The sequence below is a fragment of the Henckelia pumila genome, chromosome 3 (assembly GCF_033568475.1).
Source record: "Henckelia pumila isolate YLH828 chromosome 3, ASM3356847v2, whole genome shotgun sequence".
NCBI classification, from domain to species: Eukaryota; Viridiplantae; Streptophyta; class Magnoliopsida; order Lamiales; family Gesneriaceae; genus Henckelia; species Henckelia pumila.
The window spans coordinates 196,010,555-196,035,843 of NC_133122.1; the positions used below are offsets into that span (position 1 = coordinate 196,010,555).

A 25,289-nucleotide genomic window follows, 5' to 3' on the forward strand; every position below is an offset into this window, starting at 1 on the left:
TTTATCTTTTATCATATTATTATGTTGTGACATACTATAAGATGTTTAGATGAAGACCTTGAATATACTATAGTGTATGTAAGATGTGGTGGCACATGGGGATGGCTATCATGAAACACATCTTATAGTCACTGTATATTCTAAACAGTTCCTATTCGATTGAGCCGTCCGTTAATAAGGATAAGGATCGCTCGAGATTGAGACTAGCATTTGCGATGCCGAGTACCACGTTTCATTGGTATGGAACATAGAGATGTTCAAAGCATGCAAATGGATATTCATACGATGAATGATCGAACTACCCTATCCGGACTTTCCAAGTGGTTATCACTTATCGAGTGGATAAAGTCCGCGATTTTGGTTGTACACCATTAGTCCTTACTACTTGAAACATCATTGAGACTCTATATGCTAGTACTGTACTTTGACTCGTTTACCGACTCTATTGGGGTCATCAGGTATCGGGATTGGGTATAGTTACGACACATATAGGAGTCGATGCTTTGTTGTCAAGGATTCACCACATACTTGCTAGCGTGGATATCCTATGCAATCTGAGGAGATATTAGTGTGACGAATCTCTGGCCAGAGTACATGATGTGTTTTTAAGAAATGGTTTCTTAGTAGCACATGCGATGTCACTATTTGATCTTCAAGATGCATTGCATAGTTATCGAATCTCGAACGACTCTCGATTTACCAATGGTTGTTGATTCGATCGGGATATATGGATGAAGGAACCGTACTGTACGCTAACCAAAATCTATTGGTTCTTGCAGGCACTATCAGTGATACCTAGGGAATCATGGGGCGATGTTGCTAGACGCTCTTACCATGATTCGATGGGCAAGTCGGAAATTGTTGTTCCGAGTCACAAGGAGTTGTGAGCCCACGGCTAGCTGTATCCCTGAACCATTGAGGGTCACACAAGTAATGGATTTTTAATCCCCGTTGAGATAATTAAATTTAAAGAGTTAAATTTAGTGAATAAAGAAGTGGGACTTCTTATATCAGAGTAGAAGAGTAAGATTTCCTAAAATGACATAGGGATGGGCATTTTTGGAAATCACTGAATTCGGATTCAGAAAATTTATCTTGACTTTAAAAGATGCAGAAATGGTTTCTGTGCACATTGGTGAAATTGGTTTATCAATCTGAGTCACGATGAATTTTATATTAATTTCTGAACATGCGGGCTTTGCTTGTCAGGCTTGAACTTATGACTAATGGGCCCTAAGCTGTTAGCAGCCCATATTATAAATAAGTTATTACAGTATAGAAATTACACAACAGAGGCTCATAATTTCGAACACTAGGGTTTTTGAAACCTAGAGTGGCCGCCCCCCCTCTGTATTTTCTCTCTGAAATCCAGTCTGTGAATTTTGAATTTGCAGTCTGGTTTAACGGATCAAATTCGTTAATTCTCTTCGCAGAAACTTCTGATAGATTTTCTAGTGCAATCTATCAGAGGGATTAAACTTCTGTTCGTGGACCTGATTGAAGAATTGTTCGTCCATCAGTTCCTGGGATATACAACAAGAGCAGAGTAATCTGTTGGTGTCCATAATCTCGTTTCGAGATTGGAGGTAAAAATTTAATTGTTATTTAATTTTTACACGCACAATTTAATCGTAAAGTTTTGATACCCATGATATGGAATCGTTCCATATAAAAATTTTAAACTTCCGCTGCACCGGGTATCAATTCTGATTGATCTGATCACCGTTTTCCAACACTTTTATGGTGATGATGAAGCTTCATTGACTTAAGTTCTGGACATTCTAAAGCAAGGGAAGGCTGATATTTCTGTTGTTGTTTTTGCTCAACCTTCCGATGATGAGCTTGATAGATAGATGCTGGAATAATTTGCTGCAATCAGACCCAATGTATCTTATAATTCCCCCGTATATAAGATGAGTCTGATGCTTAAGCTAGTGAGGAATATAGTTTTTCGAGGAAGATGATGTTGATGCTGGTGTTGCTCATGGTGTTGCCAACATCACAGACAACACGGATACTGCTGAGTTTTATTTGACTACTGTCTTTTTCCACGAGTTCTACTATGGAGAAGATACTGCTGTGTGGCACTTGTATGTGAATCGATGTTGATTGATGAGAAAAATATCGATGTGGATGCCTATGGAAGGATCAATTTGATTGAATTTTTGAAAGGCCCAAAAGCTATTTTATAGTTTTACTCCAGTGGAGCTCTACAGTAGGAAACCAGTGCTGAAATTTTTGTGAGAGAAAAGCTTTTTGAGTTAACCATGCCATAATCAATACTCTTTATGACACACCGGATGTTGAAGAAGGGAACCACCCTAATATTCATGAAGCTACTGCTTACTCATCGGTGGTTTGCTCAAAAGTTTCCTGGACAACTCTCTGTTGCATAGTTCACATTCTTTTACTCTATCTTACGCAATTGGATGCTTTCTACAAGCTCCACTGTGGTGACTTGACCACAAGCGTTTGTGTCATTTGCTATAGAGACTGAGAGCACTTTCCTTTTTTAGCAAAGCTCATATTCAAGACTATACTCCAGTTTGCAGATGGAAGCTTAAAATCCATCAAGTGCCTTTTCCATATTTGATCGATGTAATTTTGGAGTTTCAAGGTTTGCTTTGCGATTTTGGTGAAGGTATCTCTGAACTGGCTGAAAATCTGCAGGCTGCAGCTGCTTTAATAAGAGGGAAGAGAAACTTTGACCTTCCTTGGTCTGAATCTACTGCTACTGTTACTAGTGCTGATGTTGTTTCCGGTGTTGCCAACACGGGAGACAGTAAAGAACCTGAAGAAATTGCGCCTCAACAATCCACTCTGGATTTCTCTCTCACTATCATTCAGGCTCTCATGGCTCATGTTGCGAAGAATACTGCCCAAGCTCAGGAGGACTTGGATCTTTATGGAGCCTTGTTAGGTATCTGTCGTACAAGATTTGGCATTTCTGGCCAAAAAGGGGGGAGAGAATGCACAAGATGAGGCTGGTCCATCTGGGACTAAGGATGATGAGGATGAGGACACTGAAGATCAGGAGGGATCTGATACTGATCAATTTTAGATTGATTGGTGTCACCCCATATTTTTTCCTTATCTCATCTTAACCTTAATTTTCTGATTTTTATCTGTTTTTGTTTTGCTCTAGTTATGTGTCTTAATTGCTTTAACTAGACTAACTACTTCTACCCCACTTATGCTTTGATATATGAATTATAGAATCTCACGTGTTACTGTCCATGTTATCCTTGGTGTTGCCAACACGAGGGACAACACCTTCAGGGGGAGACTTATAATTCAGGGGGAGAAGTGTTCTAAACTCAGGGAGAGTTTATGTTTATAATTGTTTGTGCTGGTTTTGTCCAGAAAGATAAAAAAGGGGAGATTGAAAGGAATATTAATTCCTTGAAAATCTTTTCCTTAAGCGTGCTAATTAGAATATTGAATTTTGCCTTCTAGACAAAAGATTTGATATGATATGGTTAAATATTCTATGATCTCGATAATATATTTAGGATAGATATTTAACTTAATTATATCTTGATATCGAATTGAAAGGATTTATGATTTATTATCAAGATATGATTTGATATGATAGGCTAAATATTTATATGCTATTATCGAAAATATTGAGATAGATATTTGCCTAGATTGAGTATTATCTTGATAAGGAAATATTGTGTATTATTGATTATCATATATTATCAAGATATTATCAATTATATTTAAAAGAGTCTTATTCCTAACAAAGTCTTATTTTCTTATTTATGTAGGACTCTACAAGGAATCCTTTCTCTATTTGGACTCTCATCTATAAGTAAAGGATTTCTGAGCACAAAAAAATGTACACTTCAGAGGAGAATTCAGAAGAGCTTTCAAAGAAAATCACATATAAGAATTCGAAGATTTTGAAGAAGTTTTGCAACCATCGTTATTGCTTGTCCCCGTGCTGCCGTTCGTGTTGAAGACATCAGAGACAACACTGTGGGAATAGTGTTGTTCGAAAATATTTTGTGTCTCTTCAAATTTAGGCTACGGGAGTTGCATCTATTGTTTTTACTCTGATTTATTTATGATGCAAGTTTGATTTCTCAACTTGTTGAGAAATTTAGGATTTAATGTTTTTTCGTAAAATCACTAGGATTATTTTGTAAGACTGATCTTACGTTTACTAGTGATATTTAGCCCTAAGGCACCTGCACGAGTTTTTATACTCGTGCAAAATTAATTTCTTGTGTTATTTATTTTTGTTTATTTTCCGCTGCACTGTGTTGTCGTTGATGTTGTGACACCGCGGACAACACTGACTCTTTATTTTAACCTAAAATTACAATACGATTTTTGTCAGCACCCAAATTTAAATAGTGTTTGAAAGAGCTTTCAAGAGCTTTTCTTTCACAAAATTTCAAAATTTTGTAAAAAAAAAGTTGAAAAATGCTTTATACAAGATCTCTCAAACACTTCCTTATAACTCTCACACTGGAAGAGCTTTAGCCAAAGAACTCCACAAATGTTTTTTAATTTTGATGGGATCTATGCAACTAGGCACTAAAAAAAATTATAGGAATGATGACCATGACATAGTTGATATTCAGAAAGCAAATTTAAATTTAAGAAAGTATTTTGCAGAGCTTAGAAGCTTTTGAAAACAACTGATAAATTGTTTCAGAGCTTATTTTTTTAAATTTGTTTAGCAATTTTTTTTGTCAAATAAATTATAAACCGTCAAAATAAGTTGTTCGACTGCTTATAAGTTTTTTTTTTAATTTAGGGTCATCCCTATTTTTTTTTTAGAAAAATAACTTATTTTGATATTATAATTATCCATATTATCCTTATGTATTTTGTTAAAGAGTAACACTCTTGTGAGATGGTTTTATTTGTGAGACGGGTCAATCCTACCATATTTATAATAATAAGTAATACTTTTAGCATAAAATATAATATTTTTTAATGGATAACTCATATAAAAGACCTGTCTCAAAAAAATAATCATTGAAACTGTCTCGTATGAGTTTTGCCCTTGTTAAATTTTCATCATGCCCTCTGTCCATTTTTTGTACATAATTTATCAAAAAAAATTCTAAATTAAAATCAAATACAATTTTATTTTTTTAATATATGTTTAATATTTATGATAAATTTAAAATTATTTTTGTTTATATATTACTATTTACGTTACTTTCATGATATTATGCACTTTTTTGATAATTTTGATATTAAAAAGGATTTTATAATATAAAAAACATCAACTCAACATTTTTAAGTTGTTTAAAATAAATACATCTAAACACTTTAATATTTTATTTTTAAAATAAGACCTGACAACTTATCAGCTCATAAGTTATAAGCTGTTTTTAATAATTTTTGGGTGTTTTGATATATACCTGAGTTATAAGAAAAATATTTTCTATTTTAATCAATTTGGGCATGTGGTAACATTTTTTCACGAATAGCCCATCACAGAAACCTGATTATCAGATTTTATCGTCAATTGGGCTCAGTAGCTCATTTATTCATCAGTGGATACCAATTATTTAGCAGAAAAACCGCGTCGCAATTTTTTACAATCTATAGCTAGCAAAATTGATAAACCCGTATTTATTATATTTTATTTTATTAAACCTTCTTTAATCTCATCGCATTAACAACAGCAAACACGAGAGGGGCGATCAAAGTCGGATTGTTTGGAATTTGATAAAATTCAAACCAAATCAAAATTTATCGGTTTTTTATGCAATATCTGACGTCTGAAATGTAAGATTTAAAATATTTTGAGTTACACCAACAAATGTTTGATCCTTAAGAAACCAAATCAAACAAAAAATCAAAACTTTTTGGTTTTCTGCTTTTGAAACACATCCAAATCGTGATGAAAAAAAAAATCGAACCAATAGTTTTGCTGGTTTGTTTCAATTTGATTCACTCTCTGCTCATCTCTTTCTTTTCATGGGAGATCATATGCATCCATTACTTTTTTGCAAGTTTCTTATTCACTCAAGTGTTTGAGAGAGCTTTTAGGAAGCACTTCTCAGCTTTTCGTTAACAAAATTTCATAAATTTCAAACTTTTGTTAACGAAAAAGCTGAGAAATGTTTTTAAAAAGTTCTCTCAAACACTACCTTAAGTTACATATGAAAGTTCATTGTCTAAAATTTGAATTACATCAATCCACTTATTCCGAATTATTTCCAACTCGATGATCCAGATACATTCTATTTCTCAAGTTATAATATTCAATTTTACACGTAATATGTTTCTAAAATCTTGAGATTTTTCTATACTTTCAATTTTGTCATGTAACATCGAAGAATAGGCAAATGTCTAATTCGAGACATTTTCAGTGGATGAGCTTAAAAGTTTAATGATCATCGGGACAATGACAAGATTCACACATTGGCGATATACATGCATACATATAATTGAAATTATAATATTAATATTATTATATACTATTTTTTTTAGGGAATTATTATATATATACTGTATTCTATTATTAAGAACGGGAATCTTGAAATGATTTTTTTGGTTATTTTTTGACATGTAATTTTTTTTAAAAAATAAAATAGATGAAAAAGAAAGCCATACGGCCCATACCTACCATGCACCTTCCTTGTTTTTCATTAGATTTTTAAATCTCATAAATCATAATTCCGAAATCCTCAACTATTATTTCGAACTCATAAAAATCAGGACATATAATAATGTCTAATTTTAACCCCTATCAATAATCTTAAAAATTATTTGTTTAAAAAATAAGTAGATCGAAAAAAATTCACATGAGAATGAGGGTGACCATATGATCTTCAAATAAGTAGCTAAAATAACTACATTGATATCGTGTTGTATTTTTTTCCTTAAAACATATTGAAAAATTATTTGATATTTTATTTTTTTATATACTTTTTTTCAATTTTACAAAGAGAATAGACAGCTCTTTCCTCCTACGTATACTAATACAATGTTTAAATTCAGTTATTACTTATTATAAGTGTTATAGTATTCCCCAAAAGAAGGGGACTCTTTCCAAGCTCTAAGGGACAAGATTCCCTGGTTGTTGCTGAGGAATTAGGTGAAGTGTAGATTGACATTAAAATATCAACGATCCATATCATATCATTGCAATCGTACGGTTGCCAATTTTTTAATAATAATATATTTAAGATTCCAATTCAGTGGGCAGATAAATTTATTGATCAATTTATTAGTCAATCTTTTCAAATCATCCCATTTTTTAAAAAATTAAAAGTCGACTCCGATGTATAGTGTTTTGGATGACACCATAACTAACATATACACATCGAGTTAAGTTCAATTCGTATGGGACACATCGAGTTAAGTTAAATTCATATGGTACAATCATGAGATATTAATAATATTATACGAGTCCCAGATTATTCTAATTGCAGCCTCAAATTAACATGAATATATGTTTTATGTTGAAAAATTGAAAAATATGTCCTATACTGAAACGCACCGAATAAAACATAAACATCATGCTAACACAATAGTTTAAAAATATTTTAATCAAATAAATCGTATTGAACAAGTTTTATAAGATAAAATTGTCTAAAACTATGTACGTCGTCAAACATTCATTTAATACTCCCCGAAAATTCTCGTGGAGGCACAACTCTAGTTCAAGTATTGTGATCTAACATTAAGTTCCTAAATTTAAAAAGAAATATTGAGTTCAAAAATACTTATGAATTTTTTATTTTAAAAAAAAAAAAAAAGTGTATGAATTTCATGCAGTTTTTCAAATCCGGACACGATTGGTGGGACCGCCAAGCTTTAGATTCCCCTGGCACTGGGATCTAATCTAATTATTTTAGGTTTGCGTTCAGTGGTTATAAAATATAAAATAATATAATAAAAATAAAAAATGCGAAAGATATAAATCTAACTATTGAAGTAGACTAGTGGTGCTCGGTTTTTAATTTTTTATTTAAGAAAACAAATTATAATAATTTATTTTGCATATTGCTTTTATATATTTAAAATTTAATGAAAGAGGTGTTGGAGTAAAGTTATTAAAAATAGATTATAAAACATATTTAAAACTTGAATGTTGTAAAATATTGTTTTATAAAATAAGTTGTTAAAATGTTTAAATATAATAAAACAATGAATTTTAAAGATTTTGATGTGATTGGTAATATAAAATATGACAACTACAGAAATGACATATATGATAACACTATAAAAGTTATTCAATAGATATTTAAACATATTATTGATTAAATAATTATTATTATTATTAATAACATTATTACTATTTATATTTATATAATTATTATAAATTATTATAATAATACCAATATTATTACAATAAAAAAATATATTAAAAAATCTTAATAATAATAGTAATAATGAAATATTAGTAAGAATAATAACAATAATATAATCATTATAATTAATTATATATGTATATATACATGCACACTATTGCATATAATATAATAATTATAATTATAAATGTATTAAAAAAAGTCTACATGAAATGAAAGTGAAATCATGGGCCACCACCGCAAGCCCGAACAGGGAAGATGGACCCAACAGTCCAAGTCCGGTCACTGAAAGCCTGCATCCAAAACCACCACGGAGCCCACTCGTACTGTTTAATCCAAAATTACGGGCCCTTGAAAATGATGGACACTAATCTCTATTCACAGAGATCTACCCACACCAAAGATCCGCAAATTACCGCGAATAAATAACCAACTTTACGTTTCATTTATTATTTTGGCACCTGACGAGGATTAAGGACAAATGAAATGAAGGATATTTTGGATGATCCAAAATATACGCACAATATTTTTAGATCTTGTGTATTTTTTATGCGGTGTTCTAGAAGAGTTGGTATATACACAATGGCGGAGTCAGGATTTTTGGTCTACCCGGGCTAAAACTTTAAGCTCTCGAATCCTTTAATATTTTCGATTGATCTACCCGGGCTAATACCAAATTAATCCAAAAATTTTCAAATTTTATATATACAAAAATTTGAAAAAATTTCGGGCCACCCGGGCTGTAGTGTGCTCCGCCCTTGTATATACATGACTGGAGAAAAATATCAAAATGTCGGCATACCGCCTATATCGTATCGAAAAATATCGTATATACCAAATATTTTGGTATACCGAAAATTTCGGTATCAATATCGATATATGATTTTCAAATTTTTGGTATTTCGGTATACCGAAAAAAAGTCGATATACACGGTATCAGTATGATACAACGTATATCGATATTTTTTTAAAAAAATCGATATACACGGTATCATACCAATACCGTACCGAAAATTTCGATGTACCAAAATTCGGTACGGTATCGACATAGATTTATGTCATATCGCATACCGTACCGAACATCCCTAGGTATATATCTTGAATCTGAAATCACGTATATATAGTGTTAATAAAAAATTGAAAAACAATTCCTAAAAACTATCCAAAAATTACTTAGATCTCGACCTTCTTGTACCATACTAGCAAAGCAGCAAACTAGAGGATCAAAGTAGGGTAAACGTAAGATGAACAATGACAGAGTCTGTGTCAGCTACTTGGCCCAGCTCTCTTTTTTTATTTTTTATGTAAGCACTATCTATTTTTACTAGTAATTGTGCACACTCAAAGCAATGTGTCATGTGTGTGTATAATCTAAAGTAAACAAAATTTTTGCACTCCAATTTTTTTGCAAAATATGAGAGGAACAATTGCATTATTTGTAAAATCAGTACAAATGAAATAAAGTAAAAAATGAAGAGAGGAAAAAATTATAAACAAAACGTAAAAAAATGGAAGATGAGAGTTTGTAGAAGCTAAAAGAAAACTGCATTGCATTTAGAGGGATAAAACCCAAATACGTCCTTAAAGTTTTCTAACTTTTTCGAAAATATACTAACACTTTATTCGTTTCTAATTATGTCCCTTATTTAACAAATAGTTTCCTTAATATGTTCCTCAAACTAAAAATTGCATATAATACCCTTATTCTAACAATTATAATTAATATTTCCTCCTGGCTCAAAAAATGGTATCAGAGCCTAGGTAATTTTATTCAGACTTTATATTATTCATTAAATCATACTTTTCTTTGTTGAGAAAGAGATTTTCAACAAACCATGGATTCAAACGAGAGTTTGAACCAGAAGGATTTTATTTATATGAAATCTCATAAACAAGTGAATCTATTTAAAATAGATTCTTTACAACAGAACTTAAAGAGACTTAGGTCTTTTATACTCTCTGAAGAGATTAAGAAATATGATTTCTAATTCTCAATTTCTAGAGATCACACCAGATTCCTCTAAACTCTCCGGAGATCTTAGAGAAATTCAAAAGACGGTACAATATTACAGTAATCAGCTGTATGAAATACCTCGGCAGATTGGAGAAATTCTTGTAACTCTAAAGGATCTTCAAACTAAAATTATAAATCTAGAACATACTTCTGGTTCTAGAAAGGGAAATACAGGAGGAAGGTTACCACTCTCGTTTGGCACCGAACCTCTGTTACGTCAGAAAGGTAAAACCAAAATGGTTCAAAAACCTTTAACTGATGATGAATTGATGATTAATCTTATAAAGACAGTATCAGAGAAAAACACTATCTGATGACTACTTTAGAAAGATTAAATCTCGAGGATCTACAAGATCTTGCGGATTCTTTTTCGAATCTTAAAGTAGTAGATCTAAAAATGAATTCTCCTGAGAGTGAACAACCCATAGGGAATCCTCCGAGATATGTGGTTAAAACAGAAGAACCACATAGTGAGTTCCATGTTGGAGAAAATTCACATCCAGCAGGAACCAAATCAAGAAGAAGTAATATACCAATACATCAACCTCCTTATGGAAAAACCGTTTTAGACCCGATACATCCTTATGGGGTTATGTTAAACCCGCATGTTCTGGACTTCAAAAACAGAGAAGATCTCATAGATGATTGGACATCAGCCATGAGAATAGCAGCAGAAACTTTAGATCTCAATAAAGAAGGATTTATCAAACTTCTGGAAATGAGTCTAATGGGATCTGTCAAGATAGCTTGGAAAATGACCATGCTAGAAACCAAGGAATCAATCTTATCAGGAGAATCACTTAGCGAGATTGGAGGAAGAATTGTCACCCTTTTTAAAGCACAATTCATAGGAGTAGACTATTTCAATAATCAAGATACAGAGAAAAAAAAAAGATATACTCAAGCTCTGTATAGCCTCGAATTACATGATATCTGTTTAGTTGATGAATATATTATGTTATTCACCAAATACAGATAAAATTCGGGAGTTGAAGAAAATGTAGCCATTCAGCTATTTTTCGCAAAAATGCCAAGCCCCTGGAGAGAAATGCTGATAAAAGAATACGTTCCAGATAATCTTGATACTTTGGCAAGACGCGCCTCTTTTTTGAAAGGAAAATTGGCGGAATGGTGTCATATGGCAGCATTACAGAAGAACTACAAAAAAAATAAGGGGTATTAACAAGCATACTCCTCTATGTTGTAGAGAAAATGATCTCCCTACGGTTATAGGGAATAAATCACAGGGATTTAAAAGGAAAAAATTCAGAAATAATCCCTACAATAAAAGAATGAAAAGTTCTTGGAAACCAAGAACATTTTGGTCCAAACAAAAGGCCAGATCTTATAGATCAGGTAGAAGAAGTGGACCTACAAGAACATCCCCAGCAACAAACTCATCACAAGGCAGGAAAGAACACCATCTAGAAGAACTTCCAGAAGAACTCATATGAGAGCAAGTGAAAGTTTCAAGGATTTCAACTGCTGGACATGTGGAGCAAGAGGACATATATCTACAAACTGTCCAGAAAACGAGAAAAAGGGAGTTAAACTCTTTGAAGCAACACCAGATATGAATGATACGGTATTCTTTCAAGATCTAGTCCAAGTATATCAATTTGAAGATATCCCCTCAGATGAAAGTATATACGAAGAAGAGATATTGTTTAGCCAAAATGAATCTGAAGATGAATCAGAATCAGAATCAGAATCAAGAAGAAGTGTTTCGACACGAAACACAAGAGAGTTTGGCTGAATTTTTTAGTCAAACCACGATATCTCATAATATGGTCCAAAAGATTATGAGAGAAAATCCAACATTACAGAAGTACCAAGGATTTTCGACAGGACAAGTAAAGAGGGTCTTAGGCAACCTAGGGCTAAGACAAAGAAGACATCATTTGATTTACAAAGTATCCAGAAGGGAAATATCAATTCCGATAGAGTTAACAAGTAATCAAATAAGAGATGCAGTTAATTTCTTTTGAAGAAGTAAGAGTGAAATTGCAAAAGCTGAAAAGTGAGGTAGCAAGAACGATGTCTTGGATTCATATTGGAGCAATCCAAATAATGATCAAGGCAAATTTTAAAGAAGGAATAGATTCACCCATAGATATCGTAGTATGTGATAAAAGAATGGGAAATATCCAAGATGCTGTTCTGGGTACGATCTCAGGAAATCTATGTGCAGGAAAAATTGTAGGAGTTATTTATCCAAGAATAGCCTACAATTTAGCTGACAGAGACTTTATTCGAGTCTTGACGTTGCATCAAAACTTCAAGGAAAAAAGATTAATGAAGGAAGGTAATAGACCATATTCTATTACTTATCAAATTTCATATGCTCTTTCTAATACGCATCATTCTGAATTATTTATTAGAAATGAGTTTATTGAAATTCCAGAAATCTTTGGAAAAGTTGCTCAAGCAATATACCCGAAAAGAATCGAGTTTTCTTTAATTCAGGAAACAGACATTCAAATACAAGATAAACCGGTTCTATACAGAGATCTAAAAATAGAACCCCGAAGGTTATCTTTCCAAGGTGACCGAATGACAAGTCGAAGGTGGGAAAAATCTCCTATTCAGGAAATTCCACCAGAAAAAAAGGAGTTTTCAATAATAGAAAAACTTATATCTCCAGAAGGATGGAAATAAGTCAAAATATTATTCGAAATTACAAGTCACGGGAACCAATTTTATTGTAACTCGATTTACTATTTAGAGCAGCAGGTAACAGGAACTTACCAAGGATTAATAAATATTAGAGAATTGGAAGTTCAAATCTGTGGAATTCCAGGAAAATAAGTGGATCAGCTCATTCTTGGCCCAGAGTTTCTGGAAGATCATAAACCATAGAAACGCCTTGAAAAAGGAATAGAGTTTATGGCAAAAGAAAATACTTGGAGGATTCAATAAGAATTCTACGAGATGGAAAACCAAGAGAATTGGATAAGGAACAATCCCTTAATCAGATTCGAAAACTCTGTTTACAAACAGAGGAAGAAGCAATTGTTGAAATTAGTAAGTCATGAACATGATTTACTAGAACGCATTGAAGAAGTAAAAATGAGTAACCATACTCTACCTTCTGAGGCCTTAGGAAAACTGAAGGTAAATAGTCTTAATCGGATTACTGAGTTACAACACAGTTTGTTAAAAATGGCGGGGCCATTTAGTAATCCCTTTAAAAAATGACAACAAGTCCTTTCTCCATATACATTCCAATAGGGATGTTGTATGAACAATATAAGGCTGAATATTTTGCAGCTTATATTGACTCGGGAGCAGGAATTTGTACAGCAAAAAGAGGAGTCTTCCCTGAAGAATGTGAAGAAGAATTGCCAAAAATTGCTGGACGAGATTTCTCTCTCAGAATTTTAATTCTTTGCAAAGGAATAAAACAAGCAGAGATCCTTATAGGAGGAGCAGGTCAAACACCTTGGTACAAGGTAAAGACACCACCAATCTATTTCCATGATACAGGAGCTGATATCCTGTTAGGAAATAACTTCTTACAAATGTTTAAGAAGTACACACAAGACAATGAGTCAAGAAGACTTATATTCACTACAATTTATGATCATAAAATTATCGTTCAACGACTCAAGGTTGCTTTTTATCGATAAATACCGATAATATTTCGCAGCCAGCGTGGTGATAAAGGACAACTTTTTCATCCAAAAATGAAAGATCCAAGAAGGTTTGGAGAAACCATGTTGAAAATAACAACAAAACAAGAACTCCAAACAGAGGATATGGAGCTTCTCAAAGTAACTCTAAATCACAGAGATATAGAGTTAGAAAATAAAGTATCCCTTGAAGATGTCAAAAAGAGGCTCAAAGAAAGTTACAACGAGCATCCTTTGGTATGGTGGGACAGAAATCAACTCAAAGCCAGTCTTACTCTAAAGGAAGGCAAAGAGTATGAATTCGTCAGATATAAGCCTATCCCAATGAACATAATAGATCAAAGGGATATGAGAATGATTATCAAGGAACATTTGGACCTTGGTCTAATCAAAGAAGGAGTTTCACCATATAGCAGCCCTGGTTTTCTGGTCAGAAATCATGGTGAAATAAAAAGAGAAAAACCCAGGTTAGTTATAAACTACCAAGGTATTAATAAAATCTTGGAATTTGATGGGTACTTCATACCCAGTAGAGAACATCTAATTAGCTGTGTACGAAATGCTAGAGTGTTCTCAAAATTTAATTGTAAGTCTGGATTTTACCAGATTCGAATGGAAGAAGGCAGTAAGAAATTCACAGCATTCTCTACACCACAAGGACATTATATCTGGAAAGTTATGCCTATGGGATTGGCTAATGCACCCCAAATATTTCAAAGAAAGATGGATAATCTTTTTAAAGATTATTTCAACTCAATGTTTGTTTATATTGATGATATTCTTATAGAATCAAAAACCATAGATGAACATATTAAACATTTAGAGACTTTTTCTAAAATTTGTACACAAAAAGAACTAGTTTTATCTGAAAAGAAAGCAGTCATAGCAACAAGGAAAATTGAATTCCTTGGAATTGAGATTGATGAAACTGGAATAATTCTACAACCTCATATTGTGGAAAAGGTAAAAAATTTTCCAGATAAACTCAAAGATATAAAAAAACTCCAAAGTTTTCTAGGAGTAGTTAATTTTACAGGGATGTTCATAAACAATCTGGAAATGTATAGAAAGGTGTTTAGTCCTTTGTTCAAAAAGGATGCAAGGTTTATATGGACCGATGAACATACTAAAGGGGTGAACCAATTAAAGGAGATATGTAAGAATCTCCCAAAAATGGCTATACCCGTGGATGAAGATGATCTGGTGTTATTTACAGACGCCAGTGAAGAATGGTGGGCAGGAGTTCTTACTAAGATCACTCCGGATGGAGAAATACCATGCAGATACTGTAGCGGTCTTTTTTCAGAATCTGAGGCTATCAGATGGCATATCAACGAAAAGGAATTTTATGCAGTTAAAAGGTATTTCGAAAAATAGTCATTATTTTTACTTGCTAAAAAATTCACTTTGAAGGTTGATAATACTCAGGTAAAAGCTTTCCTAAGGAATAAGATTGAATCTAAACCTGAGAAGGCTAGGTTATTAAGATGGCAAGCTTTATGTCAAAATTATATTTTTGATATTGTTATTATTAAATCTCATGAAAATATTCTTGCAGATTTCTTAACAAGAGATGGAAGGCAGTGACGTAGATTCCATCATGAAAATGCAGAGGCATCTCAGGGAACACCTTGAGTTGCTTCAAATCGAGTTCAACCAGCTTGTCATAAGTGCCGATATGGAGGGCATGTTACAACAAGCTGATCAGATCAAAGTATCCAATCGAATCACAGGATGTATGCAAGCTCAAACTCAACTATGGGCTGTTATTCAAGGGCCTATTATACGTGCCATAGAAAAACCACTGGTTTCTCAAAAACAAGAAATACAGCCACCGGTTGTAAAACAATATGTTGAGGATTCTAATACTCAAGAAACAAGCGCTAATCTATCATCAGCTTTTGATGATCTAGATAAAGCAATAATTGATGAGGATAACTCATCAAGTCAACCCTCCGCCTCTGGGGTAAAAGAGAAAGAGATCAATCTTAGGCCCCACACTGACAAGGGCAAATCTAAGATTGATACTAACCCAGCTGTAATTTCTCCATTTCAGGTTTATCAACAAAGATGGGAGAAATTAAGTACAAGAAGTGAAATCAACCCGATCACTTGCAGGGTTGATGTTGCAGGAATATATCCAACGGTTTGGCTAAAAAACAATGTCAATCCTAAGGATGTAAAGCTATGGTATGAATTTGGGGCTCTAGCCTCAGTTTATACAACTTCACCAGGCTTCCAAGAAATATCACAACTACCAAAATAGATTCAGGAAGCAGTCCAAGAAACATGGGCAAATAATGATCATTTGTCCAGAGAAGATGTGCTCGAGTTATACTTCTTTAGTGCTGCTCCAGAACCAACAGGGAAAGGATCACACGAGCCCTTTCATTTCATGAAGCTAAGTAGACCTGACATGAATAATCAAAGATTTATCAAGGATCCTATATCTGAAGAAATACCATTGGTGTCCACCTTTGGAGAAAATGAAATTTCAACCAGAAGGGCATGGGATAGTTGAGTTTGTCTCACCGAGATGGATAAGGTCAAGTTTCCGTTCAAATTTTATCAAAATTCTGTGAACGGATCATTCCTGTTAAACACAATGACAGGAAAAACTACGGCTTTTGCGGAAGAACTCTTCGAAAAGAAGAGGAAATTTTTGTGGAACAACAAGCTGCCGGGGAGTAAAAAAACTCGCCGAAAATTTTGTAACATGGCTCATATCGGAAGATGGTCAGAGAATATCTGCCCAGAATGTCCAAACCAGAAGGAGCCAGAATTCGGAAAAACCTTCAAACCTCGAACGGATCGAAAAGATTTTTCCGAGACAAGCAAAGGTGAACAGGGACCACCAAAACCGCGTTTTCCCAGGGGCCCACTGCAAAAGCAAAAGATGACCCGACAACAATAAAGAAGGCATGTGAGGAGAATAAATCCAAAAGAAAAATTCAAGCATGTGACTCCTCCACTAGTAAAAGATGTCATCGGGCATGTGACTCTCACTAGCAAAAAATGCCATCAATAATGGCATAAAGAATTCAAGACAGCTGTAAGATTCCCTGAAGTTTCTCGGTAAAACGAGTGGAACTTCGGCTATAAATACAGGATTTTAAGGAAGCTGAAGACATCGATCATTTGCTTCAGTTTTCTTACAAATAAAACATTGTAATATTTCTCTTTCTATTGTATTAAGTTTTACTTTTATATATTTCAAGAACAAGGCTACTATGAGTAGCTAAACAAGTTATCTCCTCCTCTTCAAAGGAGGTTGATTTATGTAATAATATGTTGTCTGAATAAATTTCCGAAGCTCTTCTCTATCATGTTATTTTATTTAAAAAATTAAGTTTTTACTATACGCCCTAAGGTAGAAAACGAAATAGGGTTGTGCTAACTGCTGCTGAAGGAGTCTGTGTCAGGAACCATCGGTTGCGATCGTGTGGTTTGGTTGTGAGGAACAACCTGTAAAACCCGGTGGACATAACCCGGCAACAGTGTGGTCAAAGAGGTATTCTGCTTTAATTTACTGATGGAAGCATGATGGGATTAAGCCTTTAAATTTTAAATAGGGAAATAAAGGGTAGAATGGACATTATTTAGTTTTAAGAACAAATTCAAGAAACTATTTAATGAATCAGGGATATATTTGAAACATGAAAAGTGAAAGGGATATAATACGGAAAATGAAAAAGATAAAGGGATATATTTAGAAATTGTCCCGCATTTAGAAGAGTAGAAGACAAAAGTGGAGAGATTTTCAAGACTATTTTATCCTTGAAATATTCACATATTTTGATGATGTTTGAGATATTTATAATATAAAATTATATTTGCACAATTAGGTCGGATCAAATTAATTAGTAAAAAGTTATCTTGCTTTATATAATAGTATAGAGATAGATGTTTAAATTTTTTTTTTTCTTCACTTAATGGAAATGGTTCACTAATTACATCAACACATATATGATCACCGGCGGCTCCACAATGGGGGAAGGGGGCAAGCTGCACCCCCTTGAATTTTTTTTTTATAAAATTAATAATGTATCTTTATAGTTAACAAAATTATATTTTATGAACATAAATTAGGAATTAAACACAGAAATATAAAAAAGAGTTAAAAAATTTAAGTTAATATTCATCGTTTAATTGCAAATTTGCAACACAGAATTCATCTGTTATTGTGTGATTCCTTTTGGATTTTCTAGAGCAAATAGCCAGGTGTCCCTCCTATTCGTACCAATAAAGTTCTTTTCTTTTCTTTTTTGAAGCAAGTACCAATAAAGTTCGAAAAACCGGTAAATGTGAGGAAACGTCGTAGTCAATTTTTGGTTTTATGAGTTTTAAACGAATTTAGTATATATGAGTTAAGTCTGAAAATTCGTTTTTATTGCTTACTTAATTTTAATTATATCAAGTCTATAAATATTTTAAATAACACATAATAATGAATGTATAAATGTCATAATTTCTTACTATATATCTCAAGCTTTATTTCGATGGTTTTAGATTTAAAAAGTAATGTGTTTTAATTTTTATCATTACCTTCAATTATAAAAAAAAATTATAAAAATATAAAAAAACACATATTAATTGTTCTTTGAAAACTATATTTGTAGAACAATTTTAAAAAATATATTTTTAAAAATATTTTATAAAAATCTTATTCAATCACATATTTTAAGGTTTTTATTAAATATAAAACATTAAAATTATCATTAAAGTATTTATCCAAAAGAAACATGTATCATGTGAATAATGCTAGAGGTACAACATATATCGTGTAGAACGATATTTATAAAAAATATATCGTGAGATTTTTTTATTATATTGTAATATTTTATATTTAATTTTTCATTATATTTTGATAAATGAAATTTTTGTATTGATTTTTTTGTGTTGTACAAATTTGGTTGTACATGTAGCATTAATTGACCGTATCATGTATACTAATATAACTAGGGCTAGGAAAAAATACCGAAATGTCGTCATACTACCTATACCGTACCAAAAAAAACCGCAGATACCGAAAATTTCGGCACGGTACCGAAACTTTCGGTATCGGTATAGGATTTTTAAATTTTTGGTATTTCGGTATACCGAAAAAAAAGTCGGTATACACGATATCGGTATGATATCGCGTATAGCCGTATACCGACATTTTTCTAAAAAAAAACAGTTTAAAAAAATTGGTATACACGATATCATACAGATACCGTACCGAATTTTGGTATCGGTATGGATTTATGTCATACCGAAATTGTCGGCATATCAAAATTTTTGGTACGGTATCAATATCGAAATGTTCGGTACGGTATGCGGTATTCGTTGAATAACCACCCCTAAATATAACACATCAGTCATCATGGGCGAGTGAAACAAGGATAGACGATAGAGAAACTAATAGATAACAACAATTTGTCTTAGCTTGCAAGAGAATTGATTGGATTGGATTGGATTGGATTGGATTGGATTGGATATAGAGTTCAAAATATTTGAGTAGCACTTTCTGCACTCTGTTGATTTGGTAGAGTGACAAGGGTCGTATTTATAATTTGATATCCGAATAATATCATGAATTCGATTCACTTTCTATCAATTTGGCAAAATGATTGGACAAAATTTGAGCAACGCATTCGTCCGGAAAGTATATAAAAAATGAAAAAAAAAATAAAATCGAACTCATGATCGATATATATATTCAGTATCCGTCAACATGGATATCCTTAAAACTAGCCTTTTGTCAATTGGCCTTGGACTCATGTGGAATGGGGTCCCTTCAGGGTCAACCCTTTTACTTAAAACTAGCCTTTTAATCCTACGTACTTGTTCTTACTCCTTTTTTTGACACAGTAAAGATGCAAATAGTAATACAAAAATATTAATTAAGATGAGGCTGGCCATCTTCATTAATCTACCATGTTAGATTATATACATGATCAATGTGTAATACTTGTTATTACATTGTTATTATCATGTGAGATTCACATAGGTAGGGGTGGTTTTTCGGTATACCTTATTACAAATATTGGTATGAAAAAAATTCAAACCGATATCGATAGTAAAATTTTAAAATTTTGGTACGAAAAAAAGTCATATTGATACCGTATAGATACCGAAAAAAAATTCGATATACCGAAAAAATGTCTGTATATCAAAAATATTTCGGTACGGTATACCAAAATTTCGGTATTTCGGTACGGTATCTCAGGACATATATGTATACATATATATGCTTTGGTTCTTTAGATGCTTTACATGATCAGACTACGTAAGTTCATTATTCAGCTACATTTTGAAGCCCTTTTTTGGTTAGTTCGATGCTACCTCTAGGGTAGTGCCCTGGGGTAGCGAGGTGGATCATGATTGGTCAAAATTAGTGGGTCTCACATGGGACCCACTGATTTTAACCAATCATGGGATTACATGTCACCCGTAGGGTAGTATCCTGCGAGTGGCATGAACAAAACCACCCTTTTGGAAGGGACCTATGTGATTGTGGCCATGCTGACAATGAAATCATGATAAGTTTTTGAATTTATTCATAAAAGGACAATTTTACTTTCGAGTCCCACCAAAAAATTCTTACCCGTCAAATATGCCTTTAGAAAAACAAAATTCTTAAATGCTTTCCTTGATGTATTTTTCTCCCCCAGATTGGGGTTTAATTTACTTTCGATTAACCCTAAATTAAGGAAAATTTTCTAACTAGGTTGCGTAGATTTCAGTTAATTCGTTTGGTGCACGAACCATGTGTTTCGTGTTTTGTCTACATCACTGTGGCTTGGCCCAAAAATGGGGGACAACTAACTATTTAGCCTTGTGATACTTGAGTGTACACATTTTTAATAATAAAGTGAGTACTTTTCTCATAAAATTTGAAACAATTTATTTCAAAACAAATCAAAATAATTGATATGACCTTCTTTTTTTTTTGAGAAAAAATTGATATGACCTTCACAAAGTGATTCATCGGAGCGTTTTTTTATATTTTAATGCAATATCTTTCATTTATTATCTGAATTCAAAATAAAAATATGTACAGATGATCAATTGAACATATTATATTAAAAATAAGAGGGTATTACTCCAAGTATAGGATAGTCGGCATAAATGTTGTAATTTTTTTTTTTTAGTAAACTACGTAGATGTTGATGAATTTAAAGTAATAAGTATTTTTGAAAGATGCTATCGAGTAGCGACAGTTTCAACATGTTGTAAAGCCACATTTAGTCAATGCCAACATCACAACCCAACATGTATATTATTGGATTCTTAATGTCACTGGAGTTCCCACGTATTAATGCAAATTAACAATCAATTATTCATGATAATTTATTGGTGTCATCATCATATCTATCACTAATTAACATAAACAACAACTCTAATTGCACACCATGGCATTATCTATAAAATTTTGTGATGTAGACCGTGAATTGTGATTATTGACATGGAAATAGTTTTACACCGTTTCGTACGTATATTAGTTATATAACTATTTGAAGAACGTCGTCTATTATATATTGATCTTAGTCTATCACATATGACATTTAGTTGATCGATTATTTTAATGAAATTTATAGTAAGAGATTGTGAACACTTTGTACTTGCCTCATCCGACGATGCATAACAAAAAGCAATCAAACAAATTATGTACATATAAGAAGATTTCGCGCAAACATCAAGTGGAAAAAAAAAAAAAATTGAACTCATATATTTAACACATGAACAATGTTCTTGTGCTCACGTCGAAGTAATTCAAATTACCATTGTGTAATTCCAATCAAATCCAACTTTCACAAGCATGAACATCAATCATTGGGATTTGAGACCACTTTTAATATGCCATCCAATGTGTCAAATCCTGAAAAGACTGGTTAACAATTGGCGATTCTACCTCAGTGGACCAATCACTCCAATTAAAATATTTCGAGCATTTTGTTGGGTCAAAAAGTTAGGTGCCTTAATTTTCAGACAAATGTTTCATTTTTAATTATTTTATTTTTTATCTATTTACAATTAATTCAATTATTTTAGCATAAAATATACCTCTAGGTGTCTAGGTATATATATAAAGATAGAAAAATGATCACAATGTGCTTGATTCATGAAAACAATGACTTCGATGCCCTCCTCTCTCAATAATTCATCAAAATTCTTAAATAAAATAAATTTAATCCAAAAATATATATTAAATTTCACTTAAAATATCAATAGTATCAATCCGTGTCACGAAATAAAATTCGCATCGATCTGATTCATGAAAATAGATCCGCGACGTCCAAGGGTGAAGCCACACTTATGGCTCGGGTGGCACGAAATTTTTTTAAATTTTTGTAAATTTTAAAAAAATTTGGATTAATTTGGTATTAATCCAGGTAGCTCAATTGAAATTAAAAATATTCGATAGCTTAAAATTTTAGCTCGAGTAAACCAAAAATCATGATTCTACGACCGGCGACGTCGTGTTTACATTTAACGGGCAAGAGAGTGCCTTATATGAACCCACACCGTGCGCGTGTAGCTCGGAATGACCACCATCAGTCCAATGAAGTTATTTTGTTTTTACAGTGTCGATTTCATGATATTCTTGTCTGAATTATACCCACAATAATGAAATTCAGACAAAATGAAAACCAAATTCAAATGAAACTCCAGTGGGGCCGCTCCCGACGCAATCGAGCTTTTATATATAATAACATCAGCCATCGCAGCTGAGCTATTGTTCATTATATGCATTGTTTTTACTCCCACGTAAATAATCCTCTATCTATTCCTTTTTTTTTTCATATTTTTTAAACATTGGGTCGCCGGAAATTCTATGTATATAGCTATTCCGGCAACCTGAGATAATAAAATTCCAAATCGGATCATCAAGAATTCATTTTTTTTCCCTTCAGAGGGCTGATCAGAAACCAAGATTTCGGCGATTCTAAAGCCGGAAATTCGAGAGATATATAATATATATTGATCGAACGTTAATGGGAAAAGGTCGAACACTTATTACCAGCCGCAGTGAACGCTATTTGGGAAGTCTTGAAAACAACCTCGGCCAGGGAACTGCCAACGGTGCGTCGGAACTGGGAGAGGATGAAGTTTGGTCGGTAGTTGACAGCACAGAAAACGGGGATGATCACTCGGCAAACTGGGGATGGAGTTCACGCGCTTCCATTGAGAGCAACGGAAGCTTCGGTGGCTACCGGAGCCGCCGCCCGCCTCCGCCATCCGACCACCACCGCCAGCTCGGAGGTTTGTCGCTGGCTTTCGACGATTCCAGCAACTCCTCATCGTCACCAAGGATCTTGCACCAATTCCGTGGACAAGACGGCGTGGGGGAATCTCCACGTGGCCTCCACATGGCGGCGTCAGCGCCAGTGAACGTACCTGATTGGTCCAAGATTTATCGGGTCGACTCGGTCGAGTCCCTGCACGAGTTGGACGACGGGTTGAACGACTATGACCCGGGCGTCGTCGTGCCACCACACGAGTATCTCGCGCGTGAGTACGCACGGAGCCGGAAAAGCGCGGCCAACTCGGTGTTCGAGGGCGTGGGGCGAACCTTAAAGGGACGAGATCTCAGCCGAGTCCGTGATGCAGTGTGGAGCCAGACCCGATTTGACGGCTGATCGTTTGAGACATTTGTCTGGAGCAGTGGGATCAATGGCTGTGTATTTTATTCCAAGACCCTTTGGATCATTGCAATAATTGGGATACTCAATATTGTCACTGGTGAAACGTAAGATTCTTTTGGGGAGCAATGAATCAAACCAAGTGAGTTTACTTGGAAGGATTGAGCTCCAGTCATGAATTACATATGTTGTCTTTGTTCAAGGCTTCAAGTTTCCTAGTTCATTTTCCTTTGTCGCAATGTGGTTAATTATTCAATCAAGAATTAACATGAAATTTAAGTGCACTCGGTCCAAGTATTGTATATTATATTGTTTGTGGTGTTGATTAATTCCTCGAAACAATATGGTCAGCATCACGATCAAGTGGTGCACTTTGAGTTATTCACTCCCACTTTGACAACAAACCATGCCGATAAAAAAGTTTATATAAAATAAATTCCAAGCGAAAGAAAGAAAAAAAAAAAAAAAAAAAAAACTCGTCCGACAAAGTTTTAAAATTTACCTCTAATACATGTATATAAAGTGTACTTCTATCACAAAATGCTATTCACACGACTTGCTGTTTAAAAAAGGCGAGAATTTTGTCACGTAATGAGAAGAAGTGTCCTTCACACCAAATAAATTGTAGATAATATATAATATCTTATCACAAGGAATGGTAATAATGTGTATCATTTACTCCCACATTACTGGAAGGAGTTATTCAAGCCAACCATTCCAAACCCCATGCTTAATACCCGTATGAGAGTGACCATTCCTTGGTCGCTGGCAACATTGGACATGTATGTACATTTCACCAACCAAAATTACCAACATATTAAACCCTAGTCAGATTTCACTACTACGCTAGAGACCTAATCAAATTGTCGATCATTAAAATAGTGTTTAAAATTACTTCAAAAATATGCTTACGAACTTTTCCTTGACAACGAACCGATCGTAAAAATGGCGATTGGTTTGGGTAAAAGTTAGGGGAAATGATATATAAACCCAAGATGTCCTTTTAGTGGAAAAGTGATTGATTTGATGGTGGGGTTGGGATGGGCAACAAGTGGAGGGTAGTGAGAGAGATATAGAAGTTGAAAAAAAAACAAACATATTGAGCGGTGGATACCATCTTGCTCACCTTTTTCAAGAAAATGAAATGAGCGTATTGATTTATTGGGCTCAAGACTGCTTGGCGCCACTGCTTCACTATTTCCACCTGCATTTGAGCACGATGATATAGGGTCCACGCCCCCACAAGAGGATAAGAACAAGACCCAAAAAAAATGGAGTTAACTCCCACAACCATTTATTTCAATCCAACAAGCCGTGATAACATACATGTGTGTGTGATTCAAACGTGTCACATTATTGAATAATGACAAGGCCAAGGCGGCATTCAGCGATGTATCGCGTTGTCAAATATGAAAAGAGTATAGTAATTATCATCCAGTCACAGTAAAATGCATCCAAAGCAACATCGACTGAAAACAAACGGAAAAGCTCATAGTCCTAAAGTTAGATCGCCACTGCAAACTTGGCAATTTCAACCCGTGAGACTTCGGCCTAAACGAATGGAAAACAGCTACATATTTGATGATAATACATGGTGAAGTAGCTGTCAGGATTCGGCTGGGACAATTAGACAGGGTTATCTCACTTCAACTCATTTAAATCGACATAAACCGACCCAGTTGTCACCCGTAATGTGTGTGCAGATGCCATCTTAACAAAACAAAAT

At 33.6% G+C, this 25,289-nt stretch overlaps 1 protein-coding gene across 1 annotated transcript; it reads left to right on the top strand.

The window, feature by feature from the left end:
- The first annotated feature begins 22,677 nt into the window (after positions 1-22,677).
- LOC140892832 (protein S40-6-like) lies at positions 22,678-23,838 on the top strand. Its single transcript, XM_073301841.1, has one exon. It carries the CDS (start codon positions 22,916-22,918, stop codon positions 23,558-23,560), a length of 645 nt encoding a protein of 214 aa, XP_073157942.1. The 5' UTR covers positions 22,678-22,915; the 3' UTR covers positions 23,561-23,838.
- Positions 23,839-25,289: the final 1,451 nt, after the last annotated feature.